Below are 26,206 nucleotides of genomic sequence, written 5' to 3'. Positions count from 1 at the left end.
TATGAAAGCTGAAAAACCAAAAACTGGAAATCTGAAATAAAATCAGAGTGCTGGAAATACACAGCAGGTCAGGCAGCATCTGTGGAGAGAGAGCCAGAATTGACAGAAGTTAATGTTTCATTCACTAACCTTTCATTTGATGCTGCCTGGGCAGCTATATATTTCCAGCTCCTTCTGCTTCTATTGTAATTTATGATCAATGCTAATCCCAAAGGTTGCTGAGATGACTGGACACTGTTTAATGTGTTATATGCCATTCTCTGCAAAGCTTGCAGAAAAATATTTATTTCCAAATTGAAGATGAACATGGATTGAGTTATTAAAATAGCCCTTTGCAATTATCCTATTAACACAGAAGCTCTAACTTTAAAAAATATTTTACACAGTTTGTTGGAGCTTGAGGACAATTATTAAATGATTCTGTCGCTGAGTGTGATATGTGCCTTTGTCTCTCTGATTTACTACATAAATTCCCAATAGTATTATGTGAGGTAGAGTGGCAATCCAGCAGAGTGAATTAGAGAATGGGCCAGTCACATCCAGTGAAAGAGTTATGCTATTGGGTAATGTATAATATATGTACATTCTGTGAACAGCTGACTAGCACATGTTCAGAAGAATCTCGTGGAAAATATCCACACTTTGGCAGGCAAGTGGCTTTCCGAGAGAGGATGTATGTGGGTTTTATCCCTGAATCATCTGGTGTAACTTTGAAACAAACCCTTTAGAATTTGGAAAAACTACTTCTCTGATGATCCTGTTTAAATTATGGAAGGATGATAATTGAATCTATGCTTGTGATTGTCATTTGATGACTGATCCAAAAGAAACTCGAATTATTAGGAGATGACCTGATTTGTTTTAAATAAGTGAAAAGTGGTGTGACTTGATTGACTAACTAAACCCATCTGAGATGAGGGATAAACAATAACACTATGTATCAACTCACAGGACCAGGGCTACAAACAACTTTGGAAAAGGTGTTGCAGATAGCAGTTGGACAGAGATTTGGGCAGTTTCTTCACAGTATAGCTCAGTGAGATAGCAGGAGGATCTCATTATGGAAGCTTTCACTTGGCACTCTATTGGCACTTTTAGCAGAACTCAACACCAGCAAAGGAGGAAAGTCCAAAAGGAAAGAAGTGGTGATGAAATAAAACAAAGAGAGATTTAAGAAATGTAAATTTGAGTTTCAGAATGCATTTTTTATCAAAAGAAATGTTTAGTTCCCTTTATAAGATAGTTTTATTTTTGAAGAATGAGTTAGTTTCACCAAACCAGGAAAGCTCACCAACACCTTTACTTTCTGAGGACGATGAAGAGAGCTGGACTATGCACACCTATACTTAAGTCCTTCTACAGATGCATAGTAGAGAGCATCCTAACCTGCTGCATCACATGGAAACTGCATTGCAGTGGACAGGAAAGCGCTACAACAGATAGTCAAAACTGCCCAACACATCCCTGGCCCCAGCCTACCCACCATCGACATATATACAGAAAAGTGTCGGAAAGGTCCAGTGACATCATGCTCATGGACTGTTTGTCCCACTCCCATCAGGGAGGAGGTTACGCAGCATCCACACAGGAGCACTGGACTCAAAACTGTTACTTTCTCCAAGCAGTTAGGCTGATCAACGCCTCCACACACTAACCCACCCCTCCCCACCCTTCACCACCACTAATTTATCATTTCCTGTCAGAGTCACCTGATATACAGACACTCCTGTGGCCTAACATTACTTCATAGACATACAATCACTCTATGTATAGAAGCTGCCTTATGTATTTATATTAATTTTGGATTTTTTGTTATTATGTTCCTTATCTTATCATGTTTTGTGCTGTATTGTATCCAGAGTAAATATTATTTAGTTCTCCTTTATATTTGTGGACTGGAAATAACTAAAAGAATTTTGAATCTTGAATTTTAAAACACCATGCTCCGACAATCTAATAAACCAGTTCTTCATATTGACTGGTGACTAGATTTATGTCACAACCTGATTGTTTATTAGCTCATACTGTGATTAATGGCTAGTGAAATTATTGCAACTCAGTGATCTGGTTCTATTTTCAACTCTGATGCTATTGAGGACAGGGCAGGACAAGAGCTAAAACAATTGAAAGTGACACAAAGACTTGTTCATCAATCACGTTATTGATGAGAATTTATCTCTGTGAGGCAGACGGTTCCATTGCTCATCTTTGCAAGACTTGGCATGAATTTTATCTTAAAGCTTTATTCCTTTAGACAGAGCATGTCTTCCCAATCCAGCACTTCAGGTGGATTAATTGAACAGCCTGATTTATCAATCAAACTGATTGTCAGACTGGTTAGACAAACTTAATCTGATTGTTATTTACATAGGCAAACAGGAGAGAACAAGAGGCATTTAGTATATCTGATTCATCCATGTTCATGGTTGCCAATATTTCATTTTATTTATCTTTTGAAACAGATTAATTACTAAGACACATTTATTTTAAGATACAAAACTTAGTACAGTAGAACATGTGTCCAGTATCTTGGCAGGTCAGTAACGTGAAAGCAACACACAGAATGATATCATGATTGGTTATGTTAGTCGTGATGTGATCAGTTTATACTTGTTCTGTCATTATCCCCAGATCAGACCCAGACACCCATGCTTGGTAACTCAGTAGTCAGAGCAATAACCTTTGAAAAACACACATTAGTTGGGCAGCACAGAGAATACTTCAGCTCAATTAGCTCGCAAGTTAGTATTAAAGGCTTTTAACCAGGACATACACTTGTACAATAACATACTTTCTTTAAAAATAATTACAATTTATATCTTCAATTTCCGCATCACACAGCAATTTCTAGATGGCTTATTTGCGGATTTTATGCAGTTAAGCACACTTATCTGCTTTCACTCCCAACACAGAATAACATGAATATTTCTACACTTTTTTCACTTTCAGTTTAATGTACAGTAAAGCAAATCATAAATAAGGTTAAGTCTATTATAACTTCATGGGATCTTCTTGCAAAATTTGCAGTGATAGGTATACCACTGGTTTATCATGTAAATGTTTTCAATATTTCATATTGAAATATGTTATTGTTTTGTTTGACAAATCTTACTTTTATATTGCAGGTATGACCTCAGCAGAATAAGTTTGATATTCCACCATTTACATCTCTACAATAGAGCTAAGTTTCCTCTCAACAAGGCTGGCACTTGTTATGTATATTATTGGCTTTTGTGGGGGAGAGAAAAGCCAGCATTGTAGTGAAAAGTAAGTTGTACCATCTCATGGCAACACTATGCATTAGTTTGTGTTGCTTGTGTTGTTACTGCTAGCTACATCCCAAAAGAGGATTCCTGGAAGATGTGGCAGTTTTAAAAACAATCATTTCCTTTTTCCTTAGTCACAAAGTGATTCATCAAAGGTATTTTCCAAGCACTGTTAGCTGAGTGAGGCACACATGCTATGAAAGTGTTGGATTATTGGCTAGTTGGATCCCAGTTTAAATCTGAATCTTTACTTGTAATTTTTCTGCTCTTTATCAGAACGATAGATGGGGAGGCTGTTGAAAGATTTGCACATTACTTATGGGATGAAAAAAAGCCACGATATCAGCCTTCTCCTCACTAATGCCAAATCACCAGCCCTTTTCACAGATTTGCTGCACAAGCCTCAAGCTCAGGTGTTCCTGCTTTATAGAACTCTGGAAGCTGTCAGCAGTAACAGCATACAGTAGGTACTGGAATTCATACATTATCCACAACAGAAACAAGCCCTTGGTTGTCCACGCGACCAAGATGAACATCTATGCTAATCCTACCTGCCTGAGTTTGGCCAGTATCTCTCAAACCTTTCCTATCCATATTCAAAACATCTAATGCATGCATTGAAGGTGAGGGGAGAAAGTTCGTAGATGAGCGGGCAAAGTATTTTTTTAACTCAGAGTGCTGGAGGTAGATTGGAAAGGAGCTCTTAGATAGACACATAAATATGCAAAGAATAGAGTGATATGGACCATAAGCAGGTAAAAGTAATTTGTTCAACTTGGCATCATCTTAATTTAGTTCAACACAAGGTCATGGGGTGAAGTAGCTGAACTGTGCTGAGCTGTTCCACAGTATGTTCTAAAAATACATGCCTGTATTTTGTTTTATGTTGCTCTATAAGAATGAAAATACGGTATAGAAGCAATTGCTACGGGACATAGTTTTGCAGAGTCAATGAAAATCAGTGCTAGATTTTTTTAATGGAATGAATTAGTGCTTTCCTGTGGAAGTTACCATTTGAAGAAGATGTAGCACACACAAAACGCTGGAGGAACTTAGCAGGTCAGGCAATATCTATTGAAGTGCATAAACAGTCAAGGTTTCAGGTCGAGAACCTTCTTCAGGACTACAAAGGAAGGGGGGAAACAGAAGAATACAAAGGAAGGAGGAAAACAGCAGTATAAAAAGGTGGAGGAAGGAAAGGAGGACCTGCTTTGGGGACCCCTTTGTTGTCCACTTCCACTCCATCTGCCACATTTCCAGTGGCCAACCATTTTCTTTTCTGTTTCGACATGTTGGTCCATAGCCTCCTCTTCTGCCACGATGAGGACACTCTCAGGGTGAAGGAGCAATACCTCATATTTGTTCTAGGTAGACTCCAACCTGATGGCATGAGCATCAATTTCCCCTTCCAGTATTTTTTTCCTCTCTCTGTTCCCTCTTCTTCTCTTACCCATTCTGGCCTCTTGCCTCTTCTCCTCATCTGTCTGCTTATCACCTTCCCTGGTGGCCTCTCCTTCTTCTGTTTCTCCCATGGTCCACTCTCCTCTCCTACCAGAAACCTTCTCCAGCCCTTTACGTTTCCTACCCAACTGGCTTCACCTTCTAGCTAGTCCTTCTTCTCAGCCTCCACTTTTTATTCAGGTGTCTCCCCACTCACCCCACCCCTTTCTTTCCAGTCCTGAAGAAGGGTCACAGCATTGACTATTTATTCATTTCCATAGTTGCTGTATGGCCTGTTGAGTTCCTCGAGTGTTTTGAGTGTGTTGCTCTGGATTTCCAGCATCTGCAGAACTTCCTGTGTATTTGAAGAAGATCATATTTGCAAGAGAGACAGGGAAATTATACCGAGCCATGTCATTGGAGTGCCAATATTCGTTGGTATCATTGGGAAGTAGTGTTGAATACTGTGTATAATCAATGGCACTTTCAGTGGGATCAGTACTGGGGGAGGGGTGGAGTTACCAAGTAACCATTTTAAAAAGGAACATTTATTTCCATAGCTATACTCATTGGTGGAAATGGCAGATCTTTTTGAAAGTGAAATTGAACTGAAAGCTTCCTTGCCTGTTTTTCTCTATCAATATATTTTCTTTAGTTAGAAAGGGAACATAATGCTGATGTTTGTTTAAATATTGCATCTGCAAATGGCAGCTATTTAGCATATTATTTCTGAAATCATCAAATCTGTTTCATAAAAAATCAATTATAGTGAATATTCCAGGGTTTTATAAACCATTGTTCAGTGATTGTAGAGCAAGTAAACATTTTATTGCTCTGTGGAAGGAATAAGAATTTATAGCTCCGTATACTTCAAAAAGCTGAAAGCCAGATAATTGTATGTGTAGAAAAGGGAGCTGATGTTAGATACCCACCTAACAGTGTGCCAATAATGGAAAGCTAACAAAAGCCAGTTACAATCAGAAATGAAAATGTTCCTTGATTTTTTTAAAAACTAGATTCGTTTGTCCCATTTTTTTGTGAATGACGTTGATTGTAGCTGATGCTTGAGGTAAGGATTCTCTAACAGGACATGGCCCACAAGGTAGCCTGCTGCTTGCCTTCTCCATCAAACTGTCAAAGCTTTATCACAATTGCCTCACCTTTCAGGCTTGTTTCTCACTTCTATTTTGCTGTATCAATTTACTCATCTTTTACATTCCAAATCTTTCTCTAACACACCAGTGTTTCTTGTATTTTCTCTTCTATTGCCCTGCACATAATTGAGTATTTATTCTCTCTGGGTCTTTTGAGAAGCTGTTTGAAGGTCAGTGGACTGGTACATTAAGCCACTGTTCACAATGATGCCTCATCTGCTGTGTTTTCTTTTTTTTATTCCAGCACCTAAAGTAATTTTATTGGATTTATATTATATTTAACACAAATTATTATTATTCTGCCTCATCCTATCAAGCTTCACCTGGACCATACCCCACCCATCCATGTACTGTACTTATTCAAACCTCACTTATATTTTGAAATTGAACTCACATCCACCAGTTGCACTGACAGCTCATTCCACACTGGAACCACCCTCTGAGTGAAGAAATTCCCACTCACGTTCCCCTTAAACAGTTCTCCCTTCACCCTTAACCCATGACCCCTAGTTCTAGTCTCACCCAACTTTAGTGGAAAAAGCCTTGCAATTATTTTATGTGAACCTCTGAAAATTTTATACACCTCTTTCAAATCGCCTCTCATTCTACTATGCTCCAAGGAATAAAGTTCTAATGTACTCAACCTGTCTCTGTAAGTACGGGTTTCATGTCTCAACAATATCCTTGTAAATTTTCTCTGTACTCTACCAATCTTACATCTTTCCTGTAGATAGGTGGTCACAACTGCACAGTACACCAAAAAAGGCCTCATCAATATCTTATACAATTCAACATAACATTCTAAGTCCCATATTCAATACTTTGATTTAAGAACGATAATGTGCCAAAAGCTCTCTTTACGACCCTATCTTCCTGTCACCCCACTTTTAAGGAAGTCCAAGATCCCACTGTTCTACCACACTTTTCAGTGCCTACTGCCCACTGTGGAAATCCTACCCTGGTTCGTCCTTTCAATCTGCAACACGTCACACTTGTCTGCATTAACTTCCATCTGCATTTTCAGCCTATTTTTACAGCTGGTCCAAGTGCAGCTGCAAACCTTGATAGCCTTGCTCACTGTCCACTATGCTCGCAGTCAAATTTGCTGATCCAGTTTACCATATTATCATCCAGATCGTTGATATAGATGACAAACAACAATGAAACCAGCACTGATTCCTGCGTCACACCATTAGTCACCGCCCTCCTGTCAGAGAGACAACCATCTACTACCACTCGCTGGCTTCTCCCATAAAGCCAATGCTGAATCTAGTTAACTACCTCATCCTAAATATCAAATGGCTGAAAGTTCTTGACCAACCACCCATGAGGGACCTTGTCGATGGCCTTGCTGAAGTCCATGTAGACTACATCCACTGTCTTTCCTGGTAACCACCTTAAAAAAACTCTGCAAACGGTCTTAGTTATTGTGTTTTGAAATATAATTTATTCAGCAACCCTCTTACTCTGCCTTAATTTTTCCTCACATTTACTGATTCATCAAGGATACTGCACCTACTGCATGCTATGCAAGGGAGAAAGTACTTTAACTTTCCTACTGTTATGCTCAACCAACAATATCTGATTGCCAATTTAGCACATTTATACTGATCAGTTTATTTTTACCATTACACTTCAAGGACTTATTTTTTCTTCTCACAGAATCTAATGCCCATTTATTATACATTATTCTGCTAAAGACTTGAACAGTTTTTTCGTATAAGTGTGAGGCATATCTCATCCAAACATAATGGAACAGAATTTGTTTCCAGGGTAGTTCCAATTCTCTTAGTCAAGAAAGGTCAGTAAATCTCAGTCTTCTGCACTAGCTCTAAAGTACAAGCAAGTCCAAAATTTCCAAGTGACACATAGTGAATTACTTGCTACATTGCTAGACTTCAGGTAAAATCCAAAGCCAGAGTCCAGGTAGCCGGGATTCCCAAGGTTCATATTGGAAAAATCTCTTGTCAAACTTTGCAAAAACACCTGAGGCCCCATTGATTTCAATGGGGATTCTAGGCTTGCAAATTATGAAGCAAAGGGGAAAGTAAGTAACACTTTCTTTAAAAAAATATATAGATTAGATTAATATTTCCAAATGGTTTGTTTTTAAAACTTTTAAAATTTGAAATGAAGGATTAAAAATATTTAATCTATAGTAGGTGCTGTCCTAGCTTCTGTAGCAGGGCATGGAATGATTTGGTCAGTGGATCAGGTCCACCATTAACCAACCCAATGTTGGCTTCTCCTAACATCCAAACATAGGAGAGTGAATCCTAATCTATTCTTTGCTTCCATCATTATCTTCATAAATTGTAGCAGATCAGGCAAAATCTACACCTCTATTCTTTGACCTGATGGTATGTTTCTAAAATAGATTAGTTAAAACATTCCAAAATCATTTACATGTACAAAATACAATGGGCTGACCTATAAAGGTTCTATAAATGCTCATAGTGATCAATTCTTTGTAGAAAATGCTATTTTTATGAACCACATCTGTAGTTAATTTGTTTGTATTGAGAAAGCTTTACAACCTAGGGATTACAAAGAAATGATCTTTCATCCTTGTGTAAATGCCAGCACTACGCAGTTATAATGTTTCGGATTGGTAAAATGTCCTGCAGGGAATTTAGCTCAGAAAATACTAAATTAATGTGAGTTAAAGTCTATTGGAATGGGAAATGTTAAGCTATCCCCATGAATGAACTTGTTTGAGAATTTTCACCTTGTTCTTGAACAAAAATACATAAGCAATTTGGAACCATTTTTATGTCAGATAAAAATAAATCTTCAGCAGTTTGGACAAAATGATTCATTAACTATTTTCATGGAAAACCTTATACTTCAAAGTGAAAGATGTAACAGTAGATAAGGAACAGCTTGTCTTTTTCTTTTAAAGAGGTAAAGAATCATGTAGCAGGAATATAGTGACTGAACATGGCAGTTCAAAGCACCCAGTCCCTACAGGCATCATCTATATTATCTGACTTTTTGGACTCATGCTGTCTTCATAGTGAATAAGCCATTTGGAATGAATTATTGCTTTTTAAAATTTATATTCTCTTTATTGAAAATTTCTCAAGGAATTAGCCAAAATGCCATATTGAACACTGTTAAAACCTAAGTACACTCTGCATAATATAGAATCAAGTGTTTTATTTACACAATACCTGCATACAGATGTTATGCCAGGAGTCCTGAAGGTGATTATTTTGTAACATTTTGAAGGATAGATCAGTTTTACTACAACCAGAACTGCCTGGACATGGGTACCATGAAGATATTCACTACCTTCAGCTGAAGCGCTGTGTCTAGTTTCAATTGCATTTCAGCTTGCCAATTTTTAAACAAAACTATTAAAACAATGGAAAAGTTAACACTATAACTTCATCTGTGTCATTATATTTCTCTAAGATCAACTGTAAAGCTGCATTATGGTTGTACAATCCGATTATTAAAATAACACTTTTGTTCATCACCTTCAGTACTCAAAAGGCAAATCAATTTCAGCATTGTCAAATAAAACACACTTCATCGCAATAGAAATACAGAATAATATCCTTCTAATATAGCATAGAAAAATGCACTCACTTACTTGCAAGAAAGTTCATTAATACCGTCAATGTAATAGCACACTCCGCCATTAACACAATAGGATTTGTCTGACTCATTGCATCTTCTAGCATGACCAGATTCAGGTGAGAGTGTAGTAGTAGCAGCAGCTGCAAAATAAAATGGACAAGTTCAGAATTCCTGGCTCATAAAGTAAGTTGGTCACATTTCATAGAATTATAAATAGAACATGAGAAGACCATTCAGCCTATCTGTACTTGTTCTGAGGCAGCAAAAGGTGTACACAAACTCCCTGGTTTCCATGATGTGTTGAACTATGTCCATGATGCTCTGTGGTTTTTTTGTGGTCTTGGGCAGAGCATATTGCTGTGATGTATCCAGACAAGATATGAAATTTGTATTGGACACCTTTTATTGAGATTGAAGCTGGCATGCTCAATTTGTACATAGTGTCAGACAGTACTATTAGGTAGCAAGGTTAGCACCACACCCTTCACATGCTAAAGACCAAAATTATATCTTCCATGTTGAGGTATCCACTAAGATGAGAATCTTGCTTTAATTCATTTCATTGAGCATCTTCCACCCTCACTTCAAATAACTATGTTATGCATTGGCAAAACTCTTTACAGCTTTCCCCATAAAACACTGCAAACTTCTTTTATTTTATGTAGCCAGGTGCACTGGGTTTGGTCTATGCCTCAGTGATCAGTGCGCATTAATGTATGATCCACACATGACATGAAGCCCATGGCAGCAAGCAGCACCATCAATGTCATGCCATCAATATTGAAGAATTGTGTGCTCCACCCTACTGCACAACACTGCCTCTCCACCCCACGTTTCCCCTCAGTTTTAAGATAAATTCTTTTACGTTTGACTGCACTCCCTGTGATCAGCTCAGTGAAGCTGTGGCAGTTGTAAGCTTATTGTTGTAATGTACAAAACTTGAATCTCTTTCAAGGTAAGAAGTGTTTTGAAAGATACTTTTCATCTAATTTCCCATTTTTTTTGTAGAAGCGTTATATCATTACATGCACTGTTGTTTCAGGGCACCCAGTTAGATCTCATCCAATATCTAAGCAAATCAATTTTTCTTGGCATAGCGCCAACAAGCACTGCCCCAACTTTTATGACAAGGTATTTCCAAAGCTCACAACTCTCGAAATTTTTCCACCTCTAAGTTTCAAATGGACACCTCATTTCTTCAGAGATTTTTTCCACTAGTCACTAATTCTTCCAACAAAGGAAGTAGGTATTGTCTTAGAATTTTCCCAGTTTTCTCCCTACTTATCATGCACGCTTCCATAAAAACACATCACTTTTTTCTAAAGTGAGTATATTCTCATTTTTCATATCCAGGATCATTCCACCTTTAATGGAATAATATCTTTCCATAAATAGAGGATCAAAACTGTTTAAACTACCACTTTGTTGATGGCATGTATAGCCGTATGTTCAATCATAGCTGGAGGATAATCCCTAATGCATGCCAGTCAAATTACGACCATTGCGAGCAGGATGTACTCTCCTAATGATGATTATAATAACTCAAATTAAACAGCAAACATGTCAATAGGAGAGTTTTAACTCCTTCCACCTGCAAAATTAAGGTAGGGAAAAGGAGCTAAAGTGGAGGTAGCACATTTATTGCCTATTTTGGGATGAGCTGGCATCCACTACATTATTAACCTTGAGAAATCAATGTAAGCTGATACTGATAACATCTCAATGGCATTTTAAATATTTACAAGCAAGGAGCCCGTGGTACAAATGAGCTTTTCTGTTGCATCATCAAGATTGCTAGGCATAATGTCTAAATATATTTTGGTAGTTGACTCTACAAGGATAATATTAACTGCTGCTACCCCAGTTCCCCTCTAACCTCTAAATGCGCCTCTGTTCCCTGTGGTTCAATTGGAACTAACAGCAGATTTGGATTAACATTTTGCACCTGAACTGTGGCAATTGTGTGAGAGAGATCTGGCCTATAAAAGGCTCTGTCCTCCTTGAAGTCAGCAGTGAGTGAGCTGGTTGCCTGAGTAAATTCGATCCCAGTGTGGGTTGGTCCACTGTCAGTGGACCCAGTCAAGTATCATCTAGTATTTAGTGTACAAGCACATTGCTTAGAAACATACATTGATAAAGTGAGGCAAATTTAAAAATATAGATTAATTAATCAGGAAAGGACAAAGGTCTTGCAGCTTTAATTTGCTCTTGCAGCATTTTCGAGCTTGCATTACAGAAGACCAAAATATGGACACAAGGCAAAGAATGAATATTCAGTTTGTCAGGAGCAGATATTTTGTTGATTTATCAAATATTAAGTGTAAAATATTTCTTACATAGGTTCCTGCAGGGCCTATGCTCTGTTAGCTTGCGATTAATTATCAAAATCAGATTTGATTTGATGTAAAGTTCTGTTAATTTCAAGATAATACAAAACAGAGGCAAAACCATTAATCATGGCCAAAACTAATTACACTTGAGCAATCGATGCAAGCTGATACTGAAAACATCTCAATGGCATTTTAAATATTTACAAGGAAGGAGCCTGTGCTAGAAATTAATTTACTAATTCCCATTTGCTATGAGTGAGTGTAATGGCCCTTCTTTACACTTATTTAATCAGGTAGTATGGTAATGTAATACTGTCCAGTTTACAACTTCATCTATATGTTCTAGGGCAACAGTAGATAATGGTCAATAATTGAACTAATAACATAAATGGTAAGATAAATTGAAAGATTTTGAATGGACTAAACAACTGCAGATGCTTGGAATCAAAAAACATTTGAGAGAGATAGGATTCACCATCATGACTAGTTATAAAAGTACCTAATCAAAAGACAAATTATTTGACTACAAAATGATTGCCAGAAGATTGAATTTAAAAAAAAATGAAGTTAGCCAAAAATAGAAAAACCAGTTAATACAAAGTTCCATAGAAATTTTAAAAAGAGCTAATAAGCTAGGCACATCCAAAAGTCAATGAGTCTGGGAAATAAGACCACAGGAGCAGAATTTGGCCATTTTCTTCATTGAATCTGTTCCACAATTAAATCATGGCTAATTTACTCTCTCCTAATTTCATTCTTCTGCTTTCTTGTAACCTTTGACACCCTTACTTATCAAGAACCTATCAATCTCCGCTTTAACTATACCCAGTGACTTAATCTTCACAACCATCTGTGGCAACGTATTCCACAAATTCATCAACCCATTGGCTAACGAAAGACCTCCTTATCTCTGATCTAAAGAGATGTCCTTCCACCTGAGGCTGTGCCCTCTGGTCTTATACTGTCCCAGTATCTAGGCCTTTCAATGTTTGGTAGAGAAGGCCCCTCACTGGGCTCGTATAGAAACCTGGCTCATCCTGCTAACTGCCGCATGTCTCAGTCGTCAGAAGGCTACCCTCCATAAACAATAGGCATCCAGGGTTAGTATGGTTTGGGGTTCAACCAAACAGGAACGGCGTGATGTTCTAATTAAAGAAATATTAATTTGAGCTAATGCTGTGTAAATACTGCCCATGCACAATTGTCAGTCAGCAAGAAATATCAAATCCTACACCGCATGGAATTATAAGGGAAGTATATTTACAAATTTCAGCTTTATCAAACAGTTAATAGAAAAAAGAAAAGGAAAAGAAATAGAAGTGCCCATTACAGTTAATCCAGTCCAATTGTGCCCATTAAATTGGAGCTCATACTGGAGTCCTTAACTCACACACTGGACCCATGGACTGCATGAAAGCACACACCCACATTCCGGACTTCGCTTGAAATCCACCTCGAACAAATGGATGCTCTCTCGGGAGTATTGCCCCTTCTTCCTTGAAGCCATTCATCTGCACAAAGTACCTTGTGAAACAGGGACGGCTTCTTCAGCCATCTTCCCTCCAATCCTTTCCACAGCTCCCGCCAAAAAGACCCCTGAACTAGACTACTGTCCTTCAGAAAACTCTTCCCCACAGTCCTGATTGGCTGACTCACATTCCCAAGATGGACAACATGTGACCTTATCTTAGCTGAAGTCAAAACACACATTCCAGCATGGCACACAGCTTTTACAGAAAACTGTTAATAATGAAATACCCACAGTACAGCAGTAAAAATCTTAACCAGGTATTACACTCTCCCCTCACCAAAAATATTCATGCCCTCATGATTTTGGAGCTTATTAAACCATTATTAATAAAACAGTACTGTATTCAAATAAATTTTGTGATTTCATGGCCCCTAATCCATTTATAAATGGAAGTGGCATTTCTCATCATGGGAATGGACATCATACTGTTTCCCAGTTGTACCCTTTGCCAGCCATGCTAGGGGTTACCTGACTCTCTGAGGCCTCCTTATCTTATCCTCAGCTTCTCCAGCTTCAACCACGTCTTGTGACCCTTCCTGTCTACTGGAGGGTGTCTCCCCCTCTCTATCACATATCTTCCTGCGGTTCAGGTCCTCCTTGCCCCATGACTGAACTTAACTTCCTTCAGAACATCTTCAACCTCCGCTGGTGCTAACTAGTGAGACCTCTTTTGGAAAGGGGTGTCCTCGATCACTCTAAAAGTGTGACAAGTACTAATGGAGAATCCAACATCAGACTCGTCTGTAGAAAAGGTATCTTCGCGTTCCTACATCTTCTCAGTTAATCTCCATTTCCCTCCCTCAGGCATCAGTAAGTCAACAAAGTTGTATGACTTTGATGTCAGCTTCCTCAATCCGGAAGACTGTTTCTCTTTTATTTCCCTAGGAAAGCTAGAGGTTACCATCACAGGGAAAAGAGGGGCAGTTGGTACCCTCTCTCCCTGAGGTGTTCCTGGTAATCACTGTCATCCTGCTTGCGTAGACAGCTTGAAGATTTCTGTAGTTCAGGTCTCACCAGCACTTCTGCAGGTAAGTGTGACTCTTCTTCCAGAACATCAGGAGCACCCATCTTGATGGCCGAGGCGTTGGGCATTTTGGCAAACTTGCAGGTTCCTGTTACTCTACCTACTCCTCTAGGACATAACATGACAGGTTTAGACTGGGTGTACCACACAGTTCCTCATTTCGGCTCACCATCCTGCTTAGGATGAATTTGCACCTTTTCAAAAGCAGCTCTGAACACAGGGAGATTGTACAAAGTTTTCAAAAAGTTCTTTCCATTTCTCTCCTTGCATGCTCCCACCAACCTTCCCACAGTGGAAGTATTTGTTCCCACAAGAATGGAAGGTCTACCCCTTTTTGACCAGATCTAGGTAGACCAACACTGGTGTGTCAATAGTCTCAGTTACTCTAACATCTGCTTCTGAAAACTCTAGTTTCAATGACAAGTACTCATCAGTATTAAGCCCCCGGATCTCAAGGGCACTAAGTGGCGTCAATTGTAAATGCATCAAATACCGATTGTAAAAGGATCTATAAAGCAAAGTAACTTGAGAACCTGTGTCAAGTATGGCTCTAAGCATAAACACCATCAATCCATATGGATACATCAGAGCTTGGTCCACTAAACCCTCAGGAGTAGTGTTCTGCACTTTAGCATTTCCCTTGATACACTGATTGGAACATATCCTCTCCAAAATGCCAGCCCGTTCCTTTACTGGGTCCCTCTGTAGTTTTGCCTCTTTTCTTCTCTGTTTGATTAACCACTGACTTACTTTTCAAAGATTTTCCTGTCCCTCACAGTCTCACTTGAAAAGTCCCTCTTCTCCACAGTTGTAACAGAAAATACCATCGCCTCTCTAGTCAAGAGACCTTTATCAGCAGCAGTCCGCTGTGTCTTAAGTCCTACAGGTTGGTCAGGTTTCCCAATGGACGATTCGTGTTTAGCTGAAACATTCGCAATCATCCATCAAATCAGCTCAGCTTTTCCACCTCATTCCTCTGAAGTTCCATCTCCGTGGCCTCAGGGGTCACCTTCGCAACAGAGGCTACCACTGGAGATGCTACTTGGGTTTTGGAAATATCACGTTTCTCTCTAACTTCTCTGAGTAACTAGGTAAAGATGGAGGAGGGCGCATCTTGCGGGTCATTCAAATATGTACAGCAATCATGTCATGTGACAGTGTGTCCTTCACAACTTGCTCCATTATCAAGCAACTTCTCTCAGACAATTGAATGCCCCCTTTGAGGCAGAAACAGTGTAGCAGCTTCTCCAATCTGAAAATGCAGGAAGACAACTTCTCTCCTTCCACCTGGAATGTGTGTCTAAATGTCATCCTAAGATTGGCTAAACTTTCAGCAATGCCAATAGCATCTTCCAGAGCTTGGAGGTAATTAGCCAACATAGTTAATGGATTTTCTGCCTTTAGGAACCTCACTATATCAGCTGCCAGACCCTTTAAGCTTTCTACCAGTCTCCGTTTTTTTGATATTTTCTGAGCATTGCCATTCATACAGTAACAGAGATGTCTGCTGAGCCCAACCTCATATTCTTCTTCACCATTGGGTGTGGGCTTGACCCCGGTGAATATTCCCAGCCTAAAATAACTTTGGCTCTCCACAGATACACTGCTGCCTTTATCAACCAGTGAAGTAATAGCAAAACCAGCTCAGAATTTATATCAACTACTGAAAGACCCATTAAACCTTACACATCTGGTAACTCTTTTCCCTCACTTTGCAGAAACATGAGCAGCTTGTCTTTAAAGTCTTCATCCTCAGCTACATGTTCCTCTTCTCTAAAAATATGTACTGCACATGGCCCACCTTTCCAGGGTCTCCCAACCTAGTAGGCAGTGCAATTTCAATCTCGTTATGTTAACCCATCCAAGTGAACAACATCCAGTGATTCTCCTTTGTCAACTCTGTCAGCTATTTCATCAAAGCATCCCAACACATTTGCCAGGCAAGGTTTTCCCTTAAGGAAGCTACGCTGACTTCGGCCTATTTTATTGCATGCCTCCAACTACCTCAAAACATCCTTAAATGGACGCTAACTTCTTGCTGATAATGATCCATGAATTAAACAAGTACATTATGTCAGTCTTTATCGTAGAGGACACAAACTATAAATAACTTATCTGCTAACTGCTCCAAAATATCTGTTAATCAGGAATTAAAGGGAAAATTATGTTTACCGGGGCACCAACACTGATCAAATTGTTGGATTGTTTGAGCTAACTGGAAGGGGAGGGTCTTGCAGCAGGTTTGAATTGATCTAGCCAAGCCCTTCGACTCCAAGGACCATAAGCTTATTTTTAAAGCTCTTGGCCACTTGAGCTTTGATAAAGATTTTATTAACCTTATAACCAATATTTATTTAACATGGAGACACAAGATATTACAGGTGCTGGAATCTGGAGCAACAAATAATCTGCTGGGTGAACTCAACGAGACAAGCAGCATCTGTGGGAAGAAGTGATTTGTCAAAACCCTACAAGAATCCTGTTGCAGGGTTTTGATGTGAAACATTGAATCTCTTTCCTCCCAGAGACGCTGCATAACCTGCTGAGTTTCTCCAGCAGATTTCATGTGCACCACTTGCATTAGAACCCATCCAAGTTCTGATGGAATTCCTCTTAAGATCCTAAAAATGGTTACTTGGAGAAATGACTCATCGGTTTGAATATCCAAACTTTGCCAGGTTCAGAAAATATTCAAATTAAATTGAAAATGGCAACTGGAAGTACTTCACTCAGAAAGGGAGGGAGACGCAGAGCACAGAACTGGAGGCCAGTTGGCTTAAATTTGTCCAAGGCAAAATTTTGGAAGCTATTATCAATAATGTTATACAAAGTCTTTTAGAAACAAAATCAAGTAGTCAGGCAAAGTCAACGTGGTCTTTGTGCAAGGAAGATTATGTTTGCCCCGATTTGTTGCAGTTCTTTGAAATAATAATATTGTCTGTGGACAAAAAGGAACCAGTGGATGCATGTGCTTACATTTCCAGAAGAATTTGCTAAGGAACTGTATTACAGATTATTATATAAAATTATAAAAATCATGTTGCCGGAGATGTCATTAGTCTAGTTGGAAAGTTAGCTGGTTATCAGGAAACAGAGTGGTTGTAAATGGGTCTTTTTCTCCTTAGCATGATTTAGTGAGTGCTGTGCCATACAGTCAGTGTAGAGACTTCAACATTGCACAAATCTTTTCACAGATAAATTGGATAAAGACATTAAGGCTTAGTTGGTAAATTTGCTGTCGATTCCAAAGATGGGAAGGAAGTTAAGTTATGAAAAAGATATAAGGACGCCATTATGGGATTTAGATAGTCTAGAAGAAAATCTGGGGAAAAAAATCTAGCAAATTGAGTTTAATCTGGAAAAACTGAAATTGTCCATCTTGGTTGGAAAAACGAAAAAAAAATTATGTAGGTGGTAAGAAACTGCAGAAATTTAAGATGCGGAGGGATTTGGGTTTTCTAATGGTTGACTTGCAAAATGCTAAAATGCAGCTACAACAAATAAATAAGCTTGCCAGTTTTCCTAATCATCATTAGGGGAATTGAATAAAAACCAGTATGCTGATACTTTGGTTATATATGGTGTTGTTGAGAATACATCTGGCAGAACTTCACACAGTATTGTTCTCCTTGTCCAAGGACTGGTGTTAGTTCATTGGAGACTGCTCAGAGCCAAATACCAGACTAATGTAAAGAGCTTGTCTTATGAACAAAGGTTAGACACGCTAGGTTTGTAACTACTGGAGTTTAGAGTAAGAGGTAACAATTCAAACATAAAAATCCTGAGAGTTTTTGACAGAGTGGATAGAGATGGTCTTCTTGTTGAAGAATGTAGGTGTAATTGATTAAAATTAAGATTCAGCCGCTGGAACAATTTTTGCCTTGCCTTGATCTTAGATCTCATTCACTTAAGATCAAGGGAAGACAAACTTTGTTCTGAGGTTCTGAGCCTTTTAAATTCTCGTCCTCAAAGCACAGCAGAATCAGAGTATTTGGGCTTCTTAAAGGCAAAGGTAAATAAACACTTGATAAAGAAGGGGATAAAAGCTCAATGTGAACAAATATTAAAACAGAACTGAGGTTACAGATAACTCAGTCACATTCTTATTAAATAGTGGAGCCAGTTGGAAAGGCTGAGTGGCCTACTCCTGTTTCTTCGTTCCTTCATTTGCCTGCTAATAACCATGGCAGGAGCAGTGCTGCAATGGGCTGTTACCATTTTTAAATCATCAGCTAGTAAAGTAGCAATTTAATTAAAATTTGATTGCTTTAATTCAATTAATGTGCAAACCCATTGAGGGAAATATTTCAGTTCACTAATTCGCCTAGTTTGTAACAATTTGTAATAGTTGCATGAGAATGTGAAAAATACCTGCAATTTAATAGAAAACACTTTCGAAAGACTTGACAATTATTAAATCAATAACAAGACCCTTTTAATTAAACCCTTGTAAACATTATGCAATTATAATCCTGATGACATTTGAAGAAGTGGGCAGGGAAATTCCATCCAGCCGCACTGCAGACAGGTAATAAACAGCAGGCTAATTGGAATGTAACATCTGTGAAGTAAGCTGCCTTATTTTCTACTATTGATGCTAATGGTGCACTGCTATTTGCAATTAAGTCAGAGCTATCTGCAATTTCATCACTGTTCCCTTCTCTTCCATGACTAACAACAAAATAGCAACCCATTGCTTCTATGCAGAGATTCTTTGTGTATGCCAGATTGTTAGCCTGGATTACCAGCTCTTTGCAAAAATCAACATATGTAATGGAGGGTGTGAGATTATAGTATTACAAATTCTCATTCATTCTCTCTCTCTCTCTCTCCCCCCTCCCTCTCCCTCCCTCTCTCTCTCTCTCTCCCCCTCCCTCTCCCTCCCTCTCTCTCTCTCTCTCTCTCTCTCTCTCTCTCTCTCTCTCTCTAACCAAGTGCAAGTAGCTGAGCCAGAATAAATGAACCACTATCTACCATTTAAGAATAGTTAGTGGATTAGAGTTTTGTACCTGGGTTACCAAATAATAATGTTTTATTGGATTTTAAACAGAGAATTTAACAAACGGATTTATAAGCCATTGGATAACAAGTTGCCAAGAATTAACAGTGGAACTAGCAACGTCACTGTAAAGTTTGATATGACTGGAATGAATTCAAGTTATTTTCCAATGTCACAGAAATTCACCAGAAAGTTCTGTCGCAGCTACCTTTGCTTATTGTGATATCTTCATTTCAACCAATGACAAATAAATAATCCTATTCTGAACATGGCGCCAGTTTGGAAAAGCAATATTTCCCCCTTTGTAACCTCTGAGGGGATAGCCAATAATACCAAAATATACTCCATCACCCCCTAATTCCTTGTAGTTTTGTCTCCAAGTGAACTAATGCTTTCAAACTAAGAGAGTTCTGATCTTCTTCCATTTTACTCATCTGCCACCTTCTCTGGTACTAAATAAACTTATTGCCGTTCACATCTGATTATATTATGGCCTGCCTCACTTTTATAATTTCCATTTTCTGTACTCTTGACTCTTCAGCAACCAGGTCAAGCTGAGTTCTTCTGTCAAAGCTACCTCAGTCCTCTTCTAGGCATTTTAAGTACCAAATTTACCTACCATATTAGTACAAGAACCCACATTAAGCAATTTTATTTCATTTCAAATACATTTTGAAATAGTTAAATGCTCACCAGAACAATTTTCTAGAAATAAACAGAAACAGTTTAAAGTTTTAATTCAAAATTTGACATTATGCATATCAAAAGATAAAAAGAATCACAACTTAATATCTGCACATATGAAGGAATGCGGTAAGTATTATTTATTTCCAAGGAGATGAGCATGAAGTTGGCACTATGAAGTTTAAGAAACGCTCTTCCCATATTTTATTTCTTTCTCATTCTCATCCCATTTATGCAGCTACTTTAGTTGTTTTTTTTTACTTTCCTAATCTATCATGTAAGACGAAATGAAGAAATGCACCAGAAAAAGGCCAATAACATCATGAACATCCCATCTACCCTGTTCATGGACTGTTTGCCCCACTCCCATCAGGGAAGAGGCTATGCAGCATCCACACCAGGACCACCATCTCCCCTGGACTTCCCTTCACTCACATTAAATGTATGTTCAAAGTACAAAGTATCTTTATTAGTAAAGTACATGGTGTATATGTCACCATGTACAACCCTGAGATTCATTTGCTTCTAGGCATACTCAATAAATTCACAGAATAATAACCATAACAGAAGCAATGATGCAGCCAGTAATATACTCTCCACTACATATCGACGGGCTGAATGGCCTACTTCTGCTCCTTTATCTATAGAAGTTTGTCAATGCTTTTGCTATCATGCCCCTATTGATTCAGTCCTCTGGTACTGGCTATTGTTGGCCAGGGAATAATGTCACCCGAGCATGACAATTGATTCCACATCTGCTGGTTAAGTCTATCTTTCATACCTCCATTTTCCCTCCCCACCATACCCACTCTCAAATATTGCACTAACACCCTTACCTCTACTTCTGATTTATCACATCACTGACCCAATAGCCAAAGGACTGCACCTGAACCTCCTCTCCTCCACACAGCAAAACTTTCAATTGTCTGAGCCAGAACTTCCCAACTGCTTTTATGCCATGGACCTTTGCCATTAACCAATGGTCTATTGAGCCCTGGTTGGGAACCCCTGGTCTAGGCCAATGGCACTTCCAACCATGCCCTGGGTTCCAAATTGCTCATAACTCTTTATCTATCTATTGACCCGGGAGCCTTGAGCACAAGCAATGAAAGGAGTGTCAATCACCAAAATGCATAATGCACAATCATTTGCAGGCCTGAAAGCATAACTGGTTTATAGTGGATGGAGTAGAGGGAGGAACAATCAAAATATCATCTGGCTTAGCCTCTTTAATGCATTGGAGTTTCTAGGCTAATATCTTACAGAGCTTACGAGAGCTATGAATCATACAGAAGCCAGAGCTCTGCATAATCATAAGGTTTTCTTTAATATGCACGACAGAGATAATCATACCTCATGCATAATTACAGATTATTCACTCAAACTCTTATCTTGCTTCAGTGGTTGGGAAAAAAAAACACCAACAATATATCACTCTCAAATGTAAAAGACAGACATACTTAATTTAAAATGATTAAGCATGTAAGGTAATAAAGATTTATTATGATAACTAAGAGAAACAAATTACAAGGTCTCTAAATATTCTGTCTCACAGTTAGCTGATTCATAACTAGAAAGCTACACTCACTGAAAGGCAAATGCAAATCAGCACAGAAGGTCATGCAGGAATCCACTCTCACATGATGGAAAAGTGCTTTCCCTGGACATCTTTAATTCATGGAAAAGCCAATCCCTTTGCTTTTCCACCTTCCAAAAGCTCATGACAGCGAGAAATGTGGAAAAAATAAAGCTTTTCAAAAATAAACAATATTTGTTTTAAATATTTGAAATTGTTTTTAAGTAATTAGAACATTAATGGAAATTAATTTAAAAACATGCAACTTCCCTAATTCACTAATTAGATTAGATTCAACTTTACTGTCGTTGTGCCGAGTACAGATACAAAGCCAATGAAATGCAGTTAGCATCTAACCAGAAATACAAAGAATATTGTTATTTACAAAATAACTGTGAATAAAAAGTAAGTGCTACAGCACACAAATATGAAAGTACTGAGACAGTACAATATGGGTGCAATACTGCTTAGCGCTGTGATGTGAGGTTCAGCAGGGTCACAGCCTCAGGGAAGAAGCTCTTCCTGTGCCTGCTGGTGCAGGAGCGGAGGCTCCTGTACCGCCTATTGGATGGGAGGAGAGTAAAAGGTCCATGGTTAGGGTGAGATGTATCCTTGATAATGCTTTTCACCCTGCCCAGGCAGCATTTATGGTAGATGTACTCAATGGTGGGAATTGGGTGCCGATAATCCACTGGGCAGTCTTCACCACACACTGGACTGCTTTGCGCTCCGATACGAGACAATTGCCATACCACACTGAGATGCAGTTGGTGAGTATGCTCTCAAGGGTACAGTGGTAAAAGTCCATCGGTATCCTGGGTCAGAGGTGAGCTTTCTTGATGCTCCGCAGGAAATAAAGGCCCAGGTGATCAATAAACACACTTTAAGATTAATCTACCCACAGATTGTTTTTGGTTGATTTTATGGTGGGTGGTGCTGCCAACACCAGTATTTACTGCCCCTGCTTATCTCCCCTCAGTAGGTGGGTGGTGAACCACCTTCTTTAACTGTTAGATTCCTTCCAGGGAAGGTGTTGTCACGGTGGAGTTCAGGAAAAATTTCCAGGTATGATGAAGAAATGACTATGTATTTCCAAGTCAGGAGAGTGTGCAACTATGGCAAAATAGAATATCCAGTGTCCAATTTAAAACTGGTTGACTGTATGATTTAGATTGGAATTCCCAAGAATATAAAAGCCTACAAATAGGAGAGAAAAACGGCCCAACCCATCACTGGAAAAGCACTCCTCACCACTGAGCACATCTACTGAAAGCAGCATCTATCTTCAATGACCTGACCATGCTCTCTGCTGTCATCGTGAAGAGGTACACGAGCTTTAGGGGTTACATCACCAAATTCAGGAGCAGTTATAATCCTTCAACCATCAGGCTCCTGAACCAACACTGAACTGATTCTGCAACCCATGGACTCTAAAATTTGCGTCCCTAGTATTATCTATCTATCTATTTATTTATTTATTTACTATTTTGTATTTGCATGATTTGTCTTTTGCACTTGATTGTCAGACTTCCTTGATTTTTCATTGATTCTGTTGCAGTTCTTTGTTATACTGTGAATGTCTGCAAGAAAATGAATTTCAGGATAGTATATAGTGACATATATGTACTTTTCTAGATAAAAATGGACTTTGAACTTTAAACTCACTCTGAAGTAAGCAACTGATCATTTAATCATGCAGTTCACACCAAGCAGCGAAGCTCTACACCACATGGTGACCAGGATTACAAGTTTGGAGTGTCACTGGCTGAGACAAATAACAGGAGGCCCCTGGTTTCTTTAATAATATTCTGATATAGGAGATACATCATGCTGTAGTACTTTCTTGACTGTAAACCTACACCCCTGCTTGAGGGCTCTCATTATTCACAAGACCAACATTACTCCTGGACTTCCCCCCTCTCACCACCACCCCAACCAACCTATTGAATGGTCAGTGTGTATAGTGGGGCTGAGCCTCACCCAGCGCTGGGCCTGCACTCTTAACTTACAAGAAACTGATTGCCTCATGCATTCAGTGGACTTGCTGCATCGATTCACTGTTGGTGATGCCTGGACTAGTGAGAAGGCCTATCTGCAGCTACCAGCCCTTGGCACAGGCCTGCTCAGCTCGTCAAGGATGTCAGCAGTGCAGTCAGATTCTCTGCTGAATGGCAAAGGGCATATCTGGAGATTGACAAATGGACACATGTGAGCACCTGCAGGTTTTCAAGCAACGTTTGATAGAAATGTCTGTCAGTGTTTTCAGCCTCACAGGATAAATACAAGTTGTCCAGTGGAAGATCCGTCCATGGAGATGGAGACATAACCGAATGATGTCCTGCCTACAACAACCGCTGCTCTCGTTCTTAGGATACATTGGTACTGTAGCAGACTGTATGACCCTTGGGCCATCAGAGTTTGTTCAGTTCCAACATCCTCCCCATGGAATGTGTGGTTTTCTCCCACAGCTCAAAGACATACTGGTTGGTAGGTTAATTGGTTATTGTACATTATCCCATGGCTAGGCTAGGGTTAAATTGAGGTTGCTGGGTGGCACCGCTTAAAGGGTCATATCTCAAGGTAGTGTATGAAACATATACATATTTTGATAATAAATTTACTTTGAACTTTGAATTGGGGAATTTACCAACACTCCTAATGTGCCTTGGAGAAATTATGCCTGTTCTGGCATGAGTGATCTTCTACCGCAGCATCACTTTTATGCATTAATCCTAAATTGCTGGATTTTGTACGAGTTACGGTCATAGAGCAGTACATTGCTCTACTGTCCACTGCCTGCACCCAACCACCCATTTTTATACTAATCCAACCCTACTATACGAATCCAATCTGATCAAGTTGCCCCTAAATACTACACTTGCCTAACACTAGAGGTAATTTACTGTCATTGATTAGCTGACCCTCCTATGCATTTTTGGAATGCAAGAAGAAACCGGAGAAACCACACATATGGTCATAGGAAGAACATGCCATCTCCATCAGGACTGAAACTGGGTCACTGGAATAGTGTGGCAGCAGATCTACTGGATGCACCAATGTGCTGCCCAAATAATATGGGGAAAATATCGAAAACATCTAAAAATGTTAGGCCCAAGATTCGAGTCAAGATGGAATTCCAGAGCAAACAATAGTAGTTATGAATTATGTACAATGATTAATAGAAGCTTATGTGCTGAATTTAGACTACTGAGATACCTGCAAAAAATACTCCAAGCAGCAAATAGTTTTATGTAAAGTAAATTATAAAATAGTATAAGCTATTAAATATTGGAAATCATATCTAAAGTTTTGCAAGTGTTTATTAAGTGTCTCAGCTAAAAAAAAATCTGTAATGTAACAAGGGTTGATTATCATGCATACAAAAGCGATAAAATTCAAAACTTACGCAATCAGAACAATAGGTGTTAACCGGGCAAGTATATAATAAGTTCCTTAACAGTCTTTTGAATTTATTCTGTCTTCTGAAAGGAAAGAAATATATAGTTCCCCTTCTACATATGTAAATCCAAGATAACATTGCCTATGTTGTGCCATTAAAGTGTTCCTTCATGAGAAAAGAAATCATGAGGCTGCATAATATCCAGCGTTATTCAGTTTTAAAACTGTACACATATTGTCTATCACAAAGCAGACAACCATTCACTGCATTAGAAATGTACTAAGAATAATCGCAGGTTAATTCTGTTGAAGGAGACCTTACAGTTAAGGTTATAAACAAGAGATTCTGCAGATGCTGGAAATCCAAAGCAACACACACAAAATGCTGGAGGAACTCAGCAGTTCAGGCACTTTCTATGGAAATAAGTAAACAGTCGATGCTTCAGGCATGACCTTTCTTCAAGTGTCTCTACTTCAGGAGTTTCAAATTAAAGGTCTGAATGTTGCATAGAACTTCATAGGGTATACAAAACAGAAATGGTTCATTCCATCCAACTGGTCCAGGATGGTGTTTGTTGCACACACTTTCTTTCATTTCTTCTCATCTAATCTAACATAGTTTCTTGTCCTTCATGTGCTTGCCTAATCTCCCCTTGAATTAACCTGTGTTATGTTTCAACCAATTGCTGTGGTAGTGAATTCCACGTTCTCATCACACTTTATGTAAAGATATTTCTTTTGATTGATCTATAGGACTCATTGGTGGTTATCTTACAAAGCTAGCAACTGCTCGTGCTCTTCCCCACAAGTGAACCATTCTCTTTGGTTCCACTTGCTGAGAATCAGAGACCTATTCTTTCCTGATGTTCATACCTCCTAATTTCAAATTATCCTTGTAAGATTTCTCTGAACCCCCTCCATTGGTTCCTTTTTTTAATTAAATTGTATGGGGAGTATTTCAAATCTAAATCAACTGTTCAATATGTTTAGCATAAGCTCCCTTTTAAATTCTGTACCTTTAGAAATAAACCTCTGATGTTTATTACACACTGTAGTAACTTGCTAATCAGTGTACAACTTTTAGTGACTCGTGTATTCATATTAAGTTCCCTTTGACTCTACGCCTAGCTAGACTTGTGCCTTCCAAATAAAAAGTGGCTTGATTCTTACCAATATGCATTCACTCATACATGTCACCATTGAACTTTGCTAATCATT

The 26,206-nt window shown here is 38.8% G+C and overlaps 1 protein-coding gene across 2 annotated transcripts in view; it reads right to left on the bottom strand.

Annotated features, from left to right (window-relative positions):
- Window positions 1–26,206, bottom strand: part of LOC140739343 (pro-neuregulin-2, membrane-bound isoform-like) — a 686,097-nt gene that overhangs the window by 35,280 nt on the left and 624,611 nt on the right. For both annotated transcript variants that reach the window (XM_073067557.1, XM_073067558.1), the window contains exon 4: window positions 9,459–9,585. In XM_073067557.1, the coding sequence (XP_072923658.1) occupies window positions 9,459–9,585 (127 nt within the window). The remainder of the gene's footprint in view (window positions 1–9,458; window positions 9,586–26,206) is intronic.

This window comes from Hemitrygon akajei, chromosome 15 (genome assembly GCF_048418815.1).
Source record: "Hemitrygon akajei chromosome 15, sHemAka1.3, whole genome shotgun sequence".
Lineage (NCBI taxonomy): Eukaryota > Metazoa > Chordata > Chondrichthyes > Myliobatiformes > Dasyatidae > Hemitrygon > Hemitrygon akajei.
This window is presented reverse-complemented; position numbering and strand designations above follow the sequence as displayed.